The sequence below is a fragment of the Leptonychotes weddellii genome, chromosome 12, assembly GCF_054177405.1.
Source record: "Leptonychotes weddellii isolate Sample4059 chromosome 12, ASM5417740v2, whole genome shotgun sequence".
NCBI classification, from domain to species: domain Eukaryota; kingdom Metazoa; phylum Chordata; class Mammalia; order Carnivora; family Phocidae; genus Leptonychotes; species Leptonychotes weddellii.
Genome location: NC_138380.1, coordinates 25508449 through 25525855, shown reverse-complemented (window position 1 = coordinate 25525855; position 17407 = coordinate 25508449). Strand labels below are relative to the sequence as shown.

Below are 17407 nucleotides of genomic sequence, written 5' to 3'. Positions count from 1 at the left end.
GCATCAGGGCTGACCTCCTTTTTTTTTTTTTTTTTTTAAGATTTTATTTATTTATTTGACAGAGAGAGACACAGTGAGAGTGGGAACACAAGCAGGGGGAGTGGCAACACAAGCAGGGGGAGTGGCAGAGGGAGAAGCAGGCTTCCCGCTGAGCAGGGAGCCCGACGTGGGGCTCGATCCCAGGACCCTGGGATCTGACCTGAGCCGAAGGCAGACGCCTAACGACTGAGCCACCAGGGCTGACCTCCTTGCCCCAGCTCATGCGGAGCTCCTTCTCCAGCACCCGCTCCGGGCTCTTCCTCACCACCCCACCCCTCGCAATCCTGTGCAGAACCGCATTTAGGAGTGTTTGTTAGGTGTTGTCTATGGGGCATGCAGGAGGTCAGGCTACTACTGGGGCAATGCAGGCCAGCATCAGCTCATGGGAGCCTGGCACTATCCAAGGAGAGCCAGAGATCCCATGCCCAGTGCTACCACTTCACACCCTAGTCCGGCTGTGGGCTCAGCAGGCTTGCTATAGACCAAGTGGGGGCTCCCAGCAACTACAGATGTCTGAGGCAGGAAAACAAAGCTGCCAGTTCATGGCAGCCCCGACAATGATCCCTGGGGGCTGATCTTGGCCTCCAACCCTGGCTGAGGAGAAAAGGGAGCTCGCTCCAACCCCTTCCCCCCGCCCCATGCATAGCCTCATGAGAGAGAAGCCCTGCATTTTAGCGTTCTTGTTGATATAACTCTCATAAATTTACACTTGCAATGCAAGAGCTCTTCTTAAAAATAAATATTAAAGGATGCTAATTCATTGGAGTTGCAGTAGAGGTCCCCCCCCACCCAAATTTCTAAGAAGTCTACACTTGTTTTCTCCATAAATAAATTCTGATTTGTTGAATAAGTTAAATGATTCATCATCTTTACTGTTTGATTGTGAACATTAATAAATGCCCTATCTTTGCATAAACTCCCAAATAAATCTAAATATGGTCAATTATTGAGTTTTCATGCAAATGAAGAAAGCAGTTAGAAATAAGCCTATGCTTATTTCCTTTCAGCTAGGGACTTAATGCATAGTATATGTATTTATTTTTGGTCCAGGTTTATTGTCTTAAGATAATATTAAACCTGAGTTATAATTTCTTAGCAGAAAACAAATGATGCTAAAAGACTGGGAAAAGGAGAAGGTCATTTAAAGTCTTCTAGCTGGCAGGAGGGAATCAAAGTACAGCTTAAAAGCTGGCTGGTCATCGTTTGCAGAATGCATGATTCACATACAGATAATTCAGTGTGGGGTTAGCAACTTCTGAGAGTAGACACTGGTTAAATCTGAAGTAGGAAATGGAGCTTAGTTCTTTGGCTTTCTAATAGGATCATTGGAAATGAAACTGGATAGGAGATGAAATTGATTCAAAGAGTCAAGATTGAAATTTTCACAGACTAATATTTATTTTGTATCTACTATACGTGAGCTACTATGGTATTAATTCTCACCACCAATGACACTGTAGGTACTATTACTTTCCTTCCTTTATAGATGAAGAACCTAAGGTCCACAGAGGTTGAGCTATTGCCAAAGGTCAAGTTGCAAGTGGCAGAGACAGATGTGAATTTGTCTGGCATCAAAGTTCATGTTATTAATTACTAAAAATGGTGCCTCTCTTACTATGACAGAGGTTCTTAACCTGCTGTCCTAAATCTGCTGTCCATGGGGAGGTTCTAATACTACACTACACAAAATTTCGTATTAGTGTGGATTCCCCCCCACCCCCCAGTAAACCAGTAGTTTTATCAGAGATTCAAAGGGATGAACAGCCAAAGAAAGGTAAGAAACAATGGAGTGATGAACAAAGCCAAAAGAAGTAATTTTTTAAAAAGCAAAGACAAACGTAAAGACGGGTTTAAGTTTAAACCTACAAGCATACAGTAGCAGTGCCTGGGAAGAGAGCAGTAAAAAGCTCTGGCGTTTTAAAATATGGCAAGTTTGAAACGTATCACAGGGGGACTGAGTTCCTTGGGCAAGTTGGAGCAGTACGAGCTGAAGACAGGGCAGGGGAAGGGCACCTCCCCCGGGGGTCTGGGTTACTCGGGTCACACTGTGAGCACTGTGTTCTTCACAGCACCACACTTCAGGGCAATCCTGAGAAATGGAGTGAGGTCTGGGCAGGGGAAGGTGATGAGCAGGGTAGTGGGCACAGAAGCCCTACCACGTGAGAAAGAACTGCATGACCTGTCAGCAAGGGCTCGGAGCAGAACACACACAACAGTAGAAGCCTGTTCCATCCATCGAGCACAACAAGTCAGAACCAGAGGGTAGGACGAGGCAGAGGTCACCTTGGTCTATAATGGGAAGAACTGTCTAGAATACGTAACTGGTGATGCAATGACCACTGCAAGTGTTAAAGCAAAGGATGTCAGCAGTAACCAAAGCTGGGTTGAAGGGAAACTTCAAAAGGAGTCATCATAGGAATCTGTATGTTAAGAAATGTCCCTATAAAGTCCTGATGTAAAACGAGGTTTGTTCTGGCCGCTAGAAGACCATGCATCGGAAAATTCGTAAATGTTATTATTGCATTGGAAGGAAATGTCTCAGGAGAGGACCTTCACATTCTCTTAAATTTCTCAACACTGAGAGAAAAAACCATACTGCACAGCAACATTACACCATCATCTATGGAAGTGAATCCCTCTCAGGCAAACAATAGTATCAGGATGCATAATAAAAATAGAAAATAGAAACCTTAACAAAGCATGAATTCCCAGACTAATGACACATTTCTAAGATGTCTTTCAGAGACCTAAGTATTCTCCAGTGCTTCAGAAATGCTAACCTTTGAAGATTTTCTGATTCACAAGGTGCAAAAAGAAAGATGCGTATGTCAGCAGGAGAGGAGAAATAACAGGAACTTCCGGGGCCGGTGGAGCAAAGTGCGCAGGTTACTGCTTTTCCCCAGAACCCAGCCTGAAAAAGTCAGGGACACTGAGCAAATACTATTGTTATCTATGTCAGTCTTGCTGAGTTAGTGCTAGAGCTCTGTAAATACACATTCACACACACAACATTCTCTCCGTCCTCCCCGTTTCATATACTAAAGAAAACGCAAGTGCTTACTGTCATTTCTGAGGAAATTATTGAGCAGTTGGAAAAGAGGAAAACTATCCCAGGAGTCTTGTGGTTGGGCCTCCAGTGCAGTATCCATATCTACTGTGAATAAAGCCCAGAATTTCTCTGCATGCTCTGCCAATAAATCAGGCCACCAGGCAAATGCCTGTAAAAGGATAAAGAAACAATGCAAAATTAGATTACTTCTTAGAAACACACACAAATATTGTGCCACCTGAAAAGGTCACTGAAAATGAAATTGTAGAATGTTGTAGAATAGGATACCACATTTTAAAATATTTCTACTCACAGAAAAAAGAGATATTAGAAATACATAAAATATCAGTAGTTATGCTTAAAATTATGAGATACTAAATTTTTTCTTGTTTTATGTATTTTTCATCTGTTCTAAATTGAACATGTATTTTTAACGTAAAACAATAAATGTCATTTTGCATTTTAATTCTATTTTAGATTTCATATTTCATTTAGTGCCAAATTTGCTTACTTAAAATTTGTGTATAAAATTTCTCCTCACATTCAAAAAAATATTACTTTTTATTTGTAGTACTTTTTAAAATAAATCTAAGGTCTAAAGCTCAAGTACACTTCCATAGTGTAGGGATAGAGAGGGATTTCCAGACCCTCCAATGTAAATTAGGTACTCTGGTAGGTAGGTAGTCTTATTAAGTCTTAACACAGTCTCTCTGATGCTCAGCATTTTAATTTCACAAGTCTTGGTATTGCACATATGACTACATATGTGAATATTTTAATTTCTGCCTCTTAAATTTAGGCTGTAAACACTACAAAGACAAGTCTGTATATGTTGTTTATTACTTTATACTCAGCTAGGTATTTTCTAATTCCTTTTAGGTAACGGCAGTAATCGCCTTAAAAAAATGTTTAGATGAATGAAAATAATATTTACTTTTTAGAAAGTTCTTGAAAACAATGTGGTCTGATGTGTGGATCAGAGCTCCAACACAACGTGCCCGTGGAACTTAGCAGCAGGCCCAACTTCCTGTGGTCCCTGCCAGCCAGCTGGCCCATAAACCCCATCAACTACAAAACTGCCAAATTGTTCCCTAAACTGCTAAGTAGATAAGCATGACTGTAATGAATAAGTTTAAGTTTTGTAAAGAAAAATCAAATCCAAATCAGATAACTCATACTGAAATATAAAGTTTTAAGTGTCTTTTTCCCTCAGATCTATTTGATTTATATAAAGGAGCAAACTATAATATAGGAAATTGTATGATTTTAAATGTGGCATACATTTTAAAAGTTGGTCCAATTAATTAAAAAGACCTTTAACAGACACTCAAGTTTCCTAAGAAATCCATATTTAGATAAATAGGAGAAGACATTTACAGTCAGCCAGAGCCTTTGCTGGGACTAATGTCAACAAAAAATTTAATATGGCAGTCTTGTATTTTAAGCTTGAGCTTTTGGGGATACATTCTCAGGTCTTCTTTAATGTGCAAACTGCAAATAGAACTGCCATTATATGGTAATGGGAGTTAAAGAATGTAGAGTTCTCGTGTAAAGATTAGAACATACTTTTCTCTTAGTCCTTCAAGGACAAACTTTCAAAATGTTTGATTCTACTAATCCCATCCTACAGTGAAGAGACTGATTACTCTTCACTTTATAATGTGGCTGGGCTATGTGAAATCGGGTATCAACTGATCAAGATGTGAATTTCAGTTACGGATGAAAACTGTCTCAATTCAACCTTTATTACCCTCCTCGTGAGTATGCAGGGTGTTAACAAAAGCTTTTTGTTTTTAATCATTAAAGGGAAAAGTATTAATAAGGACTATTATCAGAAAAATTTGTAATGGATACACAATACTGAAGAAGTAAATTCTCATATGAATAACATAATGTGTGTGTGGGGGGGTAATAAAAGTGTAGTGTTTTTGTATGTGATTAAATTTAAGTTGTTACCACTTTAAAATAGTGTTAAAAGGTCTGGAGTCCAGTTAAAAGGTAAATCCTTGCCTAAGAATAGTTACTTTAAGTGTAAATGTAAATTAAACTCCCCAATCAAGAGACACAGGCTGAATAAATGAATAAAACAACAAGATCCAACTATATGCTTATGAGAGACTTTAGATTTAAGGACACACATAGGCTGAAAATGAAGGAATGGTAAAAGATATTCCATACAAATGGTAACCAAAAGAGGGCAGGGGTGCTTATACTTACATCAAACAAAACAGACTTTAAGTAAAAAACTGCCACAAGAGAAAAAGCAGGTCACTACATAATGATAAAGGATCAATTTTCCAGCAAGATAAAACAATTATAAATATATATGCACACCACCTCATAGCACCTAAATATATAAAATAAACATTGACAGATCTGAAAGGAGAAATAGAAAGCAATACAATTACAATTACAAGAGAAGAATTCAATAGTACACTTTCAATAATGAACAGATCTCATCTGGATGGAAAATTAATAAGGAAACAGCAGACTTGAATAACACTATAGACCAAATGGATCTAACTGATAGACATAGAACATTCCACCCAGCAGCCGCAGACTGCACATTCTTCTCAAGCACACACAGAACAATACCCAGGATTGATCACATGCTAAGTCACAAAAAACTTAACTTTTGAAATCATCCCAAGTGCCTTTTCCAATAGCAGTGGAATGAGATTAGAAATCAGTAACAAAAGGAAAACAGAAAAATTCACAAATACATGGAGATAAACAAGACACTCTTAAAAGACCATTGGATGAAAGAAGAAACTTAAGGGAAACAGAAAGTATCTTGAGACAAACAAAAATGAAAGCACAACGTATCAAAATTTATGGGATGCAGTAAAAGCAGGACTAAGAAGGAAGTTTATAGCAATAAACACCTATATTAAAAAAGAAGAAAGATCTTAAACTACCATGTCATGTCACACCTCAAGAAACTAGAAAAAGAACAAACTTAGTCTGAAGTTAGGAAAAGAAAGAAAATAAGATTAGAGCTTAAATAAATGAAATAGAGACTATAAAACAATAGAAGAGATCAATGAAACTAAGAATTAAGTTTCTTAAAAATAAACAATATCAAAAAAACTTCTGACTAAAAAAAGACAGAAAATGCAAATAAATAAAATCATAAATGAAAGTGAGGACATCACAACCAATGCCACAGGAATAAAAAAGGGACCATTAACCATTGATTTCTTGAATATGACACAAAAAGCACAGACAACAAAAGCAAAAATACATAAAAAGGACTACATCAAACTAAAAAGCTTCTGCATGGCAAAGGAAACCATCAACAAAATGAAAAGGCAACTTATGGAATGGGAGAAAATATTTGCAAAAAGTTTATTTAATAAAGGGTTAATATCCAAACTGTATAAAAAAACTCCTACAACTCAATAGCATGAGAACCCCAAATAACCTGAATAAAGATGGGCAAAGACCTGAATGGACATTTCTCTGAAGAAGCCTAACGAATGGCCAACAGCTATATGCAAAAGGTCCTCAACATTATTAATCATAATTTGATTTTCAAATGCAAATCAAAACCACAATGAGCTATCATCTCACACCTAATTAGGATGGCTATTATAAAAAAAAACAACCCAAAAGGTAAGTTTTATTGAAGATGTAGAGAAAAGAGAAGTCTTGTATACTGTTGGTGAGAATGTAAATTGCTACAGCCACTATGATAAACAGTATGGAGGTTTCTCAAAAAATTAAAAACAGAAGTATCATATGATCCAGCAATCCCACTTCTGAGTTTACATTTGAAGGAGTTGAAATCAGAACCCTAAAGAGATATCTGCATTGCCACGTTTACTGCAGCATTATTCACAATAACTAAGACATGGAAGCAACCTAAATATCCATCAACAGATGAATGGATAAAGAAAATATGACATTTATATATAATGGAATATTTTTCAGCCTTTAAAAAAAGAAGGAAATCATGCCATTTGCAACAACATGGTTAAGCCTAGAGGATGTTATGCTGAGTGAAATACTCCAGACACAAAAGGACAAACACTACATGACCTCACTTAAATGAGGAATCTAAAACAGTCAAATCCCTAAGAGCAGAGGATAGAATGGTGGTTTCAGAGGGTTGAATGCCTGGGGGGAGTGTGAAACAGGGAGGTATTAGTGAAAGAGTACAAAGATTTGGTTATACAAGACAAGTCTTAGAGATCTACTCTACAGTATAGGGCCTATAGTTAACTGCATTTTGCTTAGAGGCTACATCTTGTATTAAGTGCTCTTATCACACCCACATAAAAAAGTAACATGGATTTCTCTGGCTATTCCATCTCAGTTTTGTTTTAATTTGCATTTCTCTAATTATGAATGAGTTTGAACACATTTTTCGTATGTATAAGGGCTCTATACTGTTTTTAGTGAATTGTTTTTCAGGTCTTTTCCCCCCTTAACATTTTTTTAAATTATTATTAAGTAAACTCTACACCCAACATGGTTTTGAACTCACGACCCCAAGATCAAGAGCCACATGCTCTACGGACTGAGCCAGTTAGACGCCCCCTTTCTCCCCTTTTAAAATTTATCTTTTGCTGGTGTTAAAACTTTTTAACCAAATAACTACAAAACATTCACATTTCTGTGATATAGAAATTTATATTATTCATCCAATCAAAATTAATCACTTAAAAAAGGATTCATCATACTATAGCCAGAGAAGTCAACATTTACTTGCAAGAACTTTCTAAGAGATACATGGTTGTAAAACTTCATTTAATTTCTTCAAATGTAAATTACACTAAAACCACACAACAGTCAAACCACAAAACAAAATGGATTATAAAATATCAACACATTGGGTATTTTCTTTTTTTTTAAAGATTTTATTTATTTATTTGAGAGGAGAGAGCTCAAGGGGGGGGAGGGGCAGAGGGAGAAACCCTGCTGAGCTCGGAGCCTGATGTGGAGCCGGACACGGGGCTGGACACGGGGCTGGATGTGAGGCTCCATCCCAGGACCATGACCTGAGCCAAAGTCAGACGCTTAACCAACTGAGCCATCTAGTCACCTCATCAGGTTGGGTATTTTCTTAAAAACTTGTATCACAAGAATAATGTTCAATATATTAATAAAAAACATCACCATGTGATGAATTAATGGATGGCAATATAAGAAAATGTTGCCTATAGGAAGAATACAAACAGACTTTAGATTTAGGGACATTTAATGTTTAGGACTTTGAGAATGCTCAATGTTTAGGACTTCAATTTTGCTGCTACAAATATATAAATGTGAAAAACTATTGGAAATGGTATGCACTATGTCATGAGCTATTGCTCTTTCAAAATACTATCTTTGAATCCTTTTTAACTATCTACTAAAATGGGTGTATGACAAGTAATATAAAAGTAAACAAATAAAACAGTGTAATTTCATTACATATGTCTTGCTCTTGTCTTTTAGAGCTGCAGCGGTGACTGACCTGACATACTAGGTCAAGCAGGAGAGAAACCCTAGTAAAAATGTGGCACGGGGCACCTGGGTAGCTCAGGCAGTAAGCATCTGACTCTTGATTTCTGCTCAGGTCATGATTGCAGGGTCGTAAGGCTGAGCCCCATGTTGGACTCCATGCTGAGCATGGAGCCTGCTTAAGATTCTCTCTCTCATTCTCCCTCTGCCCCTCCCTGCTCGTGCTGTGTCTCTCTTAAAAAAAAAAAAAGAAATGCATTACTGCCAAGTAAGACAGTTTCAAAAGTCTCACTTGTAGCTCATAACCAATGCTTTTTCAAAAGATTAAATTTAGGAAAATAGGGGCACCTGGCTGGCTCAGTTGGTTAGGCTACTGCCTTCGGCTCAGGTCATGATCCTGGAGTCCCAGGCTCGAGTCCTGCATTGGGCTCCCCGCTCAGTGGGGAGTCTGCTTCTCCCTCAGACCCTCTCCCCTCTCATGCTCTCTCTCATTCTCTCTCTCTCAAATAAATAAATAAAATCTAATAAATAAATATAAAATAAAATAAAGAAAATAACAATCATGTTAGGTCAGGATTGTTTCAAGACTCGGAAAAATTTCCATAGCTCTTTTTAAGTGAACTTGGAAGATAAAGCCACAGTGGGGAATGAAATAAAATGGAAGAGAATCTTCTTAAAAAAAAAAAAAAAGTAGTTTCAGGATGGCAAGAGTTTGCCATCAACTCAAAATTGTCATTATGCTTTACAGAAGTATATATATCTGTGTGTCAAATTTGTATTCCTGATGAATACAAGCCAATCTGTGATGAATGCTTATTGTTCTCCTAAAGATGACTAGAGAGAGCTTTGAGCAATCACAGTCTTTGAAAAGAAAAAGCAAGGGTCACAGGCTGTTACCTTGAGAACACAGGGTGGATTCTACACCTATCCCCTCATCTTGTTTGCCATCCTGCTGGGTGGCAATCATCTCACCCTGGACCCTGTGAGTAAGAGAGGCTGTATAATGTCCTCCCTTGAGGACCACTTCATGGAGATGGTAGAGGCTCCAGAGCATCAGGGTCTCCACCAGAAACGCAGCCATCTGCAGGGCACCCATCAAGTCATGATTATCTGGGTTAAAGTTATCCTGGCCCTAATGCTAAGCCACTAACTAGTGTAAATGAGAGGGCAGAGGCAGAAGGCAATGTTTAATTTGATTCAGAGGAAAATACAAAACAAAACTTGATTATAATCCTTTAGCCAAACCACTTCTACCAAAGTTCTAACAATAAAAAAAATCTCATACAGTGACAATATATGTGGCAAGGTGACAATACTTTGAAAGCTGCGTTTGTTTTCTGAATGTCATTGGAAACAGTGGCAGCTAAGAAGGCACCCTGAAACTGGAAGTGAGTACTGAGCTTCTGCACTTAGTGGGGAGACTTGAGTGCTCCTGGGCAAATCAGTTCCCTGGGTGGATTTCCATTTCCTCATCTGCAAACTGGCAATAATAATAATACTTGTCCTAACCTCCCCTCGGGTTGCTGTGAAAATTCAATGCTTATGAAAATCTCTTGATCTACAAAAGTAAAAAAAAAAACAACTAATCATTATCAGTAATTACAGAAATGAGCTGAAATCCATACAGATCTTATAATGTGAGTTTAGATGTTTTGCATGCCAAGTATTATTCTAAAGGCTTTTTATATGTTATATTATTTAACCCTCCAAACAACCCATCCAGAAAGGTAGATGCTATAATTATCCTTATTTTCTATGATAGCAAACTCAGAGAGATTAAATGACTTGCCCAAAGTCAAAGAGTTGGCAGGTGACAGAACAATAATTTGAATCCAGGTCAGTTGGAGGTCAGAGATCAAGCTCTTACACATGTAGACTCTTAATTAACTATATATAGCACATTACCTGTCCATCCATCTGTATATAATGTTTTACAGATCAGACCACTGTTAATGTTCTGATTTTTTTCTTGCAAGAGCACCTATTAATATCTTATTTCTTTATATCTTTTCTAATTTCTTTGAGGGAAGAGGCTTTTCATTACTTTTACCCTCACCATATAGTTAAAATTTGTAATTTACAACAACAAAAAAGAGGATGGCTGCATAAATGAGCAAAAACAGTGAATGTGAGTTTGGGATGCTGTATGTGCTCATTTTTTCCCCAGGAAAAGATCAGTTTGCAATCCTGTATTTTGTAGATGATCCTGAAGGCTCAGGAGATAGTCTAGTGTCTAGGACAACCCCCAACCCCAACATACACACACACACACCACCAGGCAATGTAACACTGAGGGGCCATATTCTAGAAACATGTAAGCTCTTTTGAGGAGCCAGTAGAGTAGACTAGAGGATGACACCTAAACCACCATCAGACTAACCATAAGTTGTTTTTTTTTTTTTTAAAGATTTTATTTATTTATTTGAGAGAGAGAATGAGAGACAGAGAGCATGAGAGGGAAGAGGGTCAGAAGGAGAAGCAGACCCCCCCACCGAGGAGGGAACCCGATGTGGGACTCGATCCCGGGACTCCAGGATCAAGACCTGAGCCGAAGGCAGTCGCTTAACCAACTGAGCCACCCAGGCGCCCTAACCATAAGTTTTTTACAACTCTTTCGATTCAACAAAATCTCTCCCTGGTTGGGTTCATACATGAATATAAATATTGAAGTAACCGAGTGTGATGATAAACTGAAAATACTTCAAAGCGTATGTCAGGGTAAAATACTACTCTTATTGTTATATACTACTGTATATATTATACATATAGTATTAAAAATTACAAAATAATTAACAAACATTTTTGGTAGGATACTTATGCCCATGGAAGTTCATTTGAGAGTCACTGCTGCCAATGGAATTTTGCCTCTGTAACTCTGCCATCTCTAAACCACTTGCTGATCATCTTCTTCCATAATGAGGGACATTTGTTGGACCAGAGGCTAATCTAACCCTAAACCTAAAACCACCCTAAAAAATGTTGGTTTATCTCACTGGCTATCCAGATACAAACGCTATGTAATTAATACAATCCAATTGTTGAGATTACTGTAATTTAGTAGTAGGTAGTAAACAGATCTTGTTCATGAACGAATAACCAGACTTTAAGATGTTCTTTAGATGTGCACGCTAGTGAAAAGAGCAAGGTCACAAAGAAGCAAAAGCAAAACAAATGGGAAAAAATATCAAATACCCTTTCTCTTCATGTTAGAATCCATCCAGAAACATAATTTGGTTCAGATACTGATGTTCATGTGTGTGAGCATATGTGCAAATATGTGTGCCCACACTGAACTCCTTTCCTGTCCTGCCTCTGTTGCTGTAGGAGCCTGAGGCACAGGCAGCTGAAGTGATAGATGAATCAGCCATGTGCAGTGAACTGAGAGTGGTCTATGCTGCAAATACCAAATTACTGCCAAACATCCTTTTTGCTTACACTGTCACCGACATGGTGGACAATATTACATTTAGACTATTTTAGGGACCTTAAATCAAGACTCTGCTGTAATAATACCCAACAAAGTAGCAACTTGAGCTGTGTTTGTGTTGATCCTGTTTCTTCCCTTGGCCCCTCTCCTGATATTTTCAGGACCCCATCCCCTTAGGCAGGGTCCTAGGATACACCAGTCAGCAAGGCAAGGAAGAGAATGAATGGAAAGGGACATCTCCAGGATTGCACCATAATCATCACCTCTGCGTTTACATCCCTGCTATGATGCCCGGTATGAAACTTGGCAGCAGAACCAGGGTCAGACAACCACTGCACCCCTCTATTGAAAGAGAAATAACAATGTGGTTCACTGCAAAACGCCCAGGTCTGGAGTCCTGTCACTTACCACCTGTGCATGTGTGGAAAGTTGCTCAACCTTTCTGGGACCTTATCAGTTTTCTTATCAGTCAAATGGTGTTATGTGGAGATGTTGTGTTGGTGAGAGCCCAAGGCTTTCTCATCAGCATCTGGGACGCCCCGCCATTGTCAAAGTGAGGGGCTTTGGATGGACAGTACAAAGATCGGTTTGCCTAAGTTTCTGGTCAGGCAGAGTGTAGTCTGGAATGTGCAGACAGCCTTAAGGATTTTCTGGAAAGGATCTTAAAGCTATCTTTTAAAAGAGAAAACAAATCAGAAAAAAGCCTGAGAGAAGAGGTTGAGAGGCCATCATAGAGAAGGGAGCACTGTCTTGTAAGCCAGTCACTGTCAAAAATGTGAAGGACACAAAAACTGCTTGATTGGGAAATTGCTAAAGATCAAAACAACCTCTTAGCCCTGAGAGTAAACTGCCACTGTGAGAAAGGTAGAATGAGAATAAAAGAAGCCTGCACAGGAGCCAAAGGGAGGGCTCTGGGAGGCAGACGCATTGACCTCCACCAAGGGAGCCGAGCCAGGTACTTGCTCATGGAGTAGAGAGACCCCAGCTTGAACATCCAGCAGAATAAAGATCAGTGAAGAGTTCAGTCTCCTAATTCACTCTGGAAATGACTTTAGAATCAGACCAATTCACTCCCCAGTATTGTTCAGAGAAAACACTGGATCTTCTGATTAAAAAAACAAAAGGGCAGGGCATGTGGCTGGCTCAGTCAGTACAGCATGTGACTCTTGATCTCGGGGTTGTAAGTTTGGGTGTAGAGATCACTTAAAAAATAAAACAAAAATCTTAAAAAAAGAAAAAGGCAAAAAAAAAAAAGGGAGATAAAACCGAATTATCAAAATCCTTTCAGCAGGCCTTAATTGTGCATGCAATTATTAATAAGACACATTTATCAAAACACTACAACTGTAAGCCCATTCCAAGAAATAGTCTTTAATTGGAAGGAGAACTAGGTTGGCTTTAAAATTAACTATAATCAAAGCGGGTTCTATCTTACCTTCACTAAGAGAGTTATTCCATGCTAGAAAAATAGTGGAAACAATTTTACTCACCTCTCTTCCCTGATGGATTCCAAGAATTTGGAAGCATTGGGGAATGGAAAATGCCATAGTGTTACAAAGCATTTTTAAAAGAGGTCATTTTACTGGTTCTATATTTCAGCATATAGTAGAATGATATTTATGAGTTATGATTATCTCTGTTCAATAAAGTCAACCATATTTTTGTGGATTAGAAAATATTATTTACATTTTAATTGTGTTTGGATACATTATCTTTAATAAGCATTTAGTGACTGCATGGAATAGACAACATTTAATAATTGTATTTAAAAGACAGGAAAGTAATTATTTTCCTTATGAGGGCAGGAAAATTAAATAGTATTTCTGTGAAATGTATGGGAATATTAGATGTACCTGTTTAGGTGAAATATACTGCAATTGAATATCCAATCAGAAATAGCTTTTAATTAAAAAGATCTAATACTCTGATGATAATGCCTTTTAACAAAAGACAAAGACAACACATACATATATTTTATCATATAATCATTTTCATCATAACATAGCAGTAGTACCAGCCTAGAAAAGATCCTCCTGGGGATTCATTTCAAATTATTGAAGCAGCTGTTTCTTCAGTTTAAAATACAATATCCATAACAAGTTCACACATGACAGATGCAAGGTAAAAACTAGATTCCATAGTGTGAGCTAAAAGCAGATGTTTTGAATGATCATATTTATAACTAGATACAATAAATCTTAGTTACCTATAGTAAGATTTCATGAATACTCTTTTTAAGAATTTGCTTACAATGTACTTCCTATAGTTTCTTATATTTTTGAGAACTTGGCTTCATTACAAATAAATATTCTATAAATTCTTAAGTATCTGGGCTTTCAAAAAAATTCTTGCCCATTTCATGCGCTTCTTCAGGAAAAAAAGTACTGTTAGAGTACTGAAATTTGTTATATTTACTTAATTCCATATATTTTCCCCACCCAATTCATTCCAATTCTAGCTTATTGTGCTGCCGAAGCAAGCACTCCCTACCAAAGTCCTAAAACTTTTTTTTTTTTTAATAAACTCATGACTATTAAAAGAGTTTTAGATGGGGCGCCTGGGTGGCTCAGTTGTTAAGCGTCTGCCTTCAGCTCAGGGTCCTGGGATGGAGCCCTGCATGGGGCTCCCTGCTCAGCAGGAAGCCTGCTTCTCCCTCTCCCACTCCCCCTGCTTGTGTTCCCTCTCTCACTGTGTCTCCCTCTGTCAAATAAATAAATAAAATCTTCAAAAAAAAAAAAAAGAAAGAAAGAGTTTTAGAAAGACTACTAGAAAGACTTTTAAGTCTTAGAATAAGCAGTTGGCCTGGTGAAATACTACTCTATAGGGTGAATGTTAATATATAATTAAAACTTTAGAAAACTATAAACAATGCAAGCTTACTGAAAATTTAAAGAAAAGTTTGATGGTAAGAATAAAAGACTAGTTCTCAGTCATACAGTTATGAATGTCTTCTATTTGATTTTGTTATAGTTGATCGCAACTTTTCCTTTTGTACACTGATTAATTTACATTTCTAAACTAAAGCAGTCATGGCATGGGGGGGAGAAGCAAGCAATCTGGCATCATGAGATGGGGTTTGTGCTCCAGCTTTGCTTCTTACTACTTGTACATCTCTGGCAGATCCCATAAGCTCCCCCATGTTCCGTGACTGTTGTCAGGAATAGATAATAAATCATATACATAGACAACCCCTTTGTAACATATAGTAATTGCATATCCAGGAAATGCACATATGTTCTCAGGTTTTTACAGGTAAATGGCCAGATGTATATCAAAGTATATGGGCAGGCCCCTTCTTCAGTGCTGTTCCCACTATGGCAAAGCATTATATGGAGCTTTATAGGACAGTTAAAGCAAGTCATCACCTCTGCATGGTGCTCTTCATTCTGCTGTAAGACTTCTATGCAGAGCTCTGCTAGATGAAGAACCTCTTCCAGCTTTCTAGCAGGAGGTGCCTGGTTCATGGTCTCTATGTTAAAAAGAAATCATAATAATGTTACCTTGAAAATAAAAAGCCAAACATATTTGCAATGAGGAGACCAGGGTGTTGAAATAGAATAGAAAGCATATTTTTGTGAAATCAGAGATGCAAACAATACAAATAAATACATTCTTTAAAAAAAAACAGTTCATCAGATTGCAGAAAATATTTCACCCACAAAGCAATCACGGGGAACTGCAAGTGCTGTGCCATTTAATATATAAGAACTAACAGATGCATCAGCACATTAGATGCTCAACTTCTGCAACAAACAAGTTATAATTCTCCTCAAGGTCAGAAACACAAAGAGAGAAGATACCACAGTCTTTTCCTTCTCTCTGTATTGTATTACCAATACAATACCATTCTTACCAGATGAGTCATTCCTGACATTAGCAAAAACCATTCTTTTTTGTTGCTACTTAAATTCTCAGCCTGAAATGTCTACATAGTTTATGTTGATCTTAAATTCAAGAAGTAAAAAGTCACTTAAAACACCCTGACAGCCTTCGATGAACTGATTTCCTCCCCTCCTTCCCTATCCACCATTATGTCACCCTCTCCCCTCCTCTATCTGGAGAGGGGTGGGGAGGCATTCTTTAAAGCTGAAGGTTCTTTCAGCATCAAGGCAAACTGGTATAAAAAGGCCAGGCCACAATGAGATTAAGTGCAGCTACCTGAAATTCAGCAACAGAGAAGGAAAAGCAGTTGATTTTAGAGATACAACAAACTGGCAGACATTAGAGGTGTCCTGTGTAATGAAACCGTTTCAAAACTGAATGTGAAGAACAGAGTTTCCAAAAAGGACACTGAAGATAAACACTGAAGATAAACTCTTACATTCATGGACCCTCTCTTTGTCCCAGGAAGGAGGTTGTAAGGAAGGGAAATAAAATTTTCAGAAAAAGAGCTTTTTCTGTGGAACCTAAGGAGTTTTGTTTTTTGGCAATGGACCTTTTCCTTCAACTTCTTCCTAAAACTTCAGCCTTAAATTTGGAGGCTACTCTTTCATTTGCTTGTTTCCAAGGAATATATACAATGATGCAGTGAAACATTGCTTATGGCTGGTGCTTGTTCATTAAACATTTACTAGAAGTTTACTATAGGTCACAGTGTGATAAACACGGGGGTTTCCATCCCCCAACCCAGCACTCATCCTCCCAAACTTCCCTGCAGGAAGAAAAGCCACTGCTTGTCTGCGACAGGGATCAAGAGCAGAAAACCAATTTGCCAAACACCATGTAACTGAGTGTGCCTACAATGTTCTTAGCTGTGAGAAGTAGGAGGAGGTATAAGCCATGCCCCGATCTTAAACAACTCAGACTCCAAAAATCACTACTGAAAGGATCCTTAGATGTCAACTATCCAATCTTCCATCTGTTTCATGATCACTTCAACATCCTCAAAAGAGAGGGAGGTCAAGGAGGCTCATGACTTTGCAAGACAGTCTACTCCATTTTGGGGCAGCTCTAACTACTAAAGTCTGGTGAGAAACACAAGATCCTTAAGAAAAGTTTGGAAGCACTGTAGAGCAAACACAGCAGTAATGTAGGAGAGGTGAGAGAAGGTGGGTTTGGAGGAAGGAATCAGCAGGAAGGTAAGTAGGACCTGAAGCAAGTCATAAAGGAATAACAAATGACCTGGGTAAGTAGAGGATGGGTTTTTAGAAACGACTGTGTGACAGAGACGTGGTGCACTTCAGAGGAAAGGGATGATGATGATGATTACAAATGTTACCATTTACTGAGAGCCAATTAATGTGTCAGGCACAGCCCCAGGCACTTTCCATGCATCATCACACTAATTTCCCCAACAGCTTTCAGTTGCTTGGTTATTTGTCCATATAACTTACAGATAAGGAAACAAGCTTGGAGAGATCAAGTGCAATAGCTAGCAAGTGGAGAAGGTGAGACCTGAGCTTAATGTGGGCTCTTACCATCTCTGCCCTGCCCTTGCCTGGCTG

At 38.3% G+C, this 17407-nt stretch overlaps 1 protein-coding gene and 1 non-coding gene across 10 annotated transcripts in view; both read right to left on the bottom strand.

Moving 5' to 3' along the window:
- Window positions 1-17407, bottom strand: part of CADPS2 (calcium dependent secretion activator 2) — a 495106-nt gene that overhangs the window by 74928 nt on the left and 402771 nt on the right. For 6 of the 9 annotated variants that reach the window (XM_081800179.1, XM_081800173.1, XM_081800177.1 and 3 more), the window contains 2 exons: window positions 15329-15432; window positions 3101-3257 (listed from right to left, as the gene is read on the bottom strand). In XM_081800179.1, coding sequence (XP_081656305.1) covers window positions 3101-3257; window positions 15329-15432 — 261 coding nt within the window. Of the gene's footprint in view, window positions 1-3100; window positions 3260-15321; window positions 15433-17407 lie in introns of all 9 variants that reach the window. The other 3 variants (XM_081800170.1, XM_081800171.1, XM_081800172.1) reach the window with 1 other exon arrangement.
- On the bottom strand, window positions 547-703 carry LOC115942822 (small Cajal body-specific RNA 20). Its single transcript, XR_004077400.1, has one exon.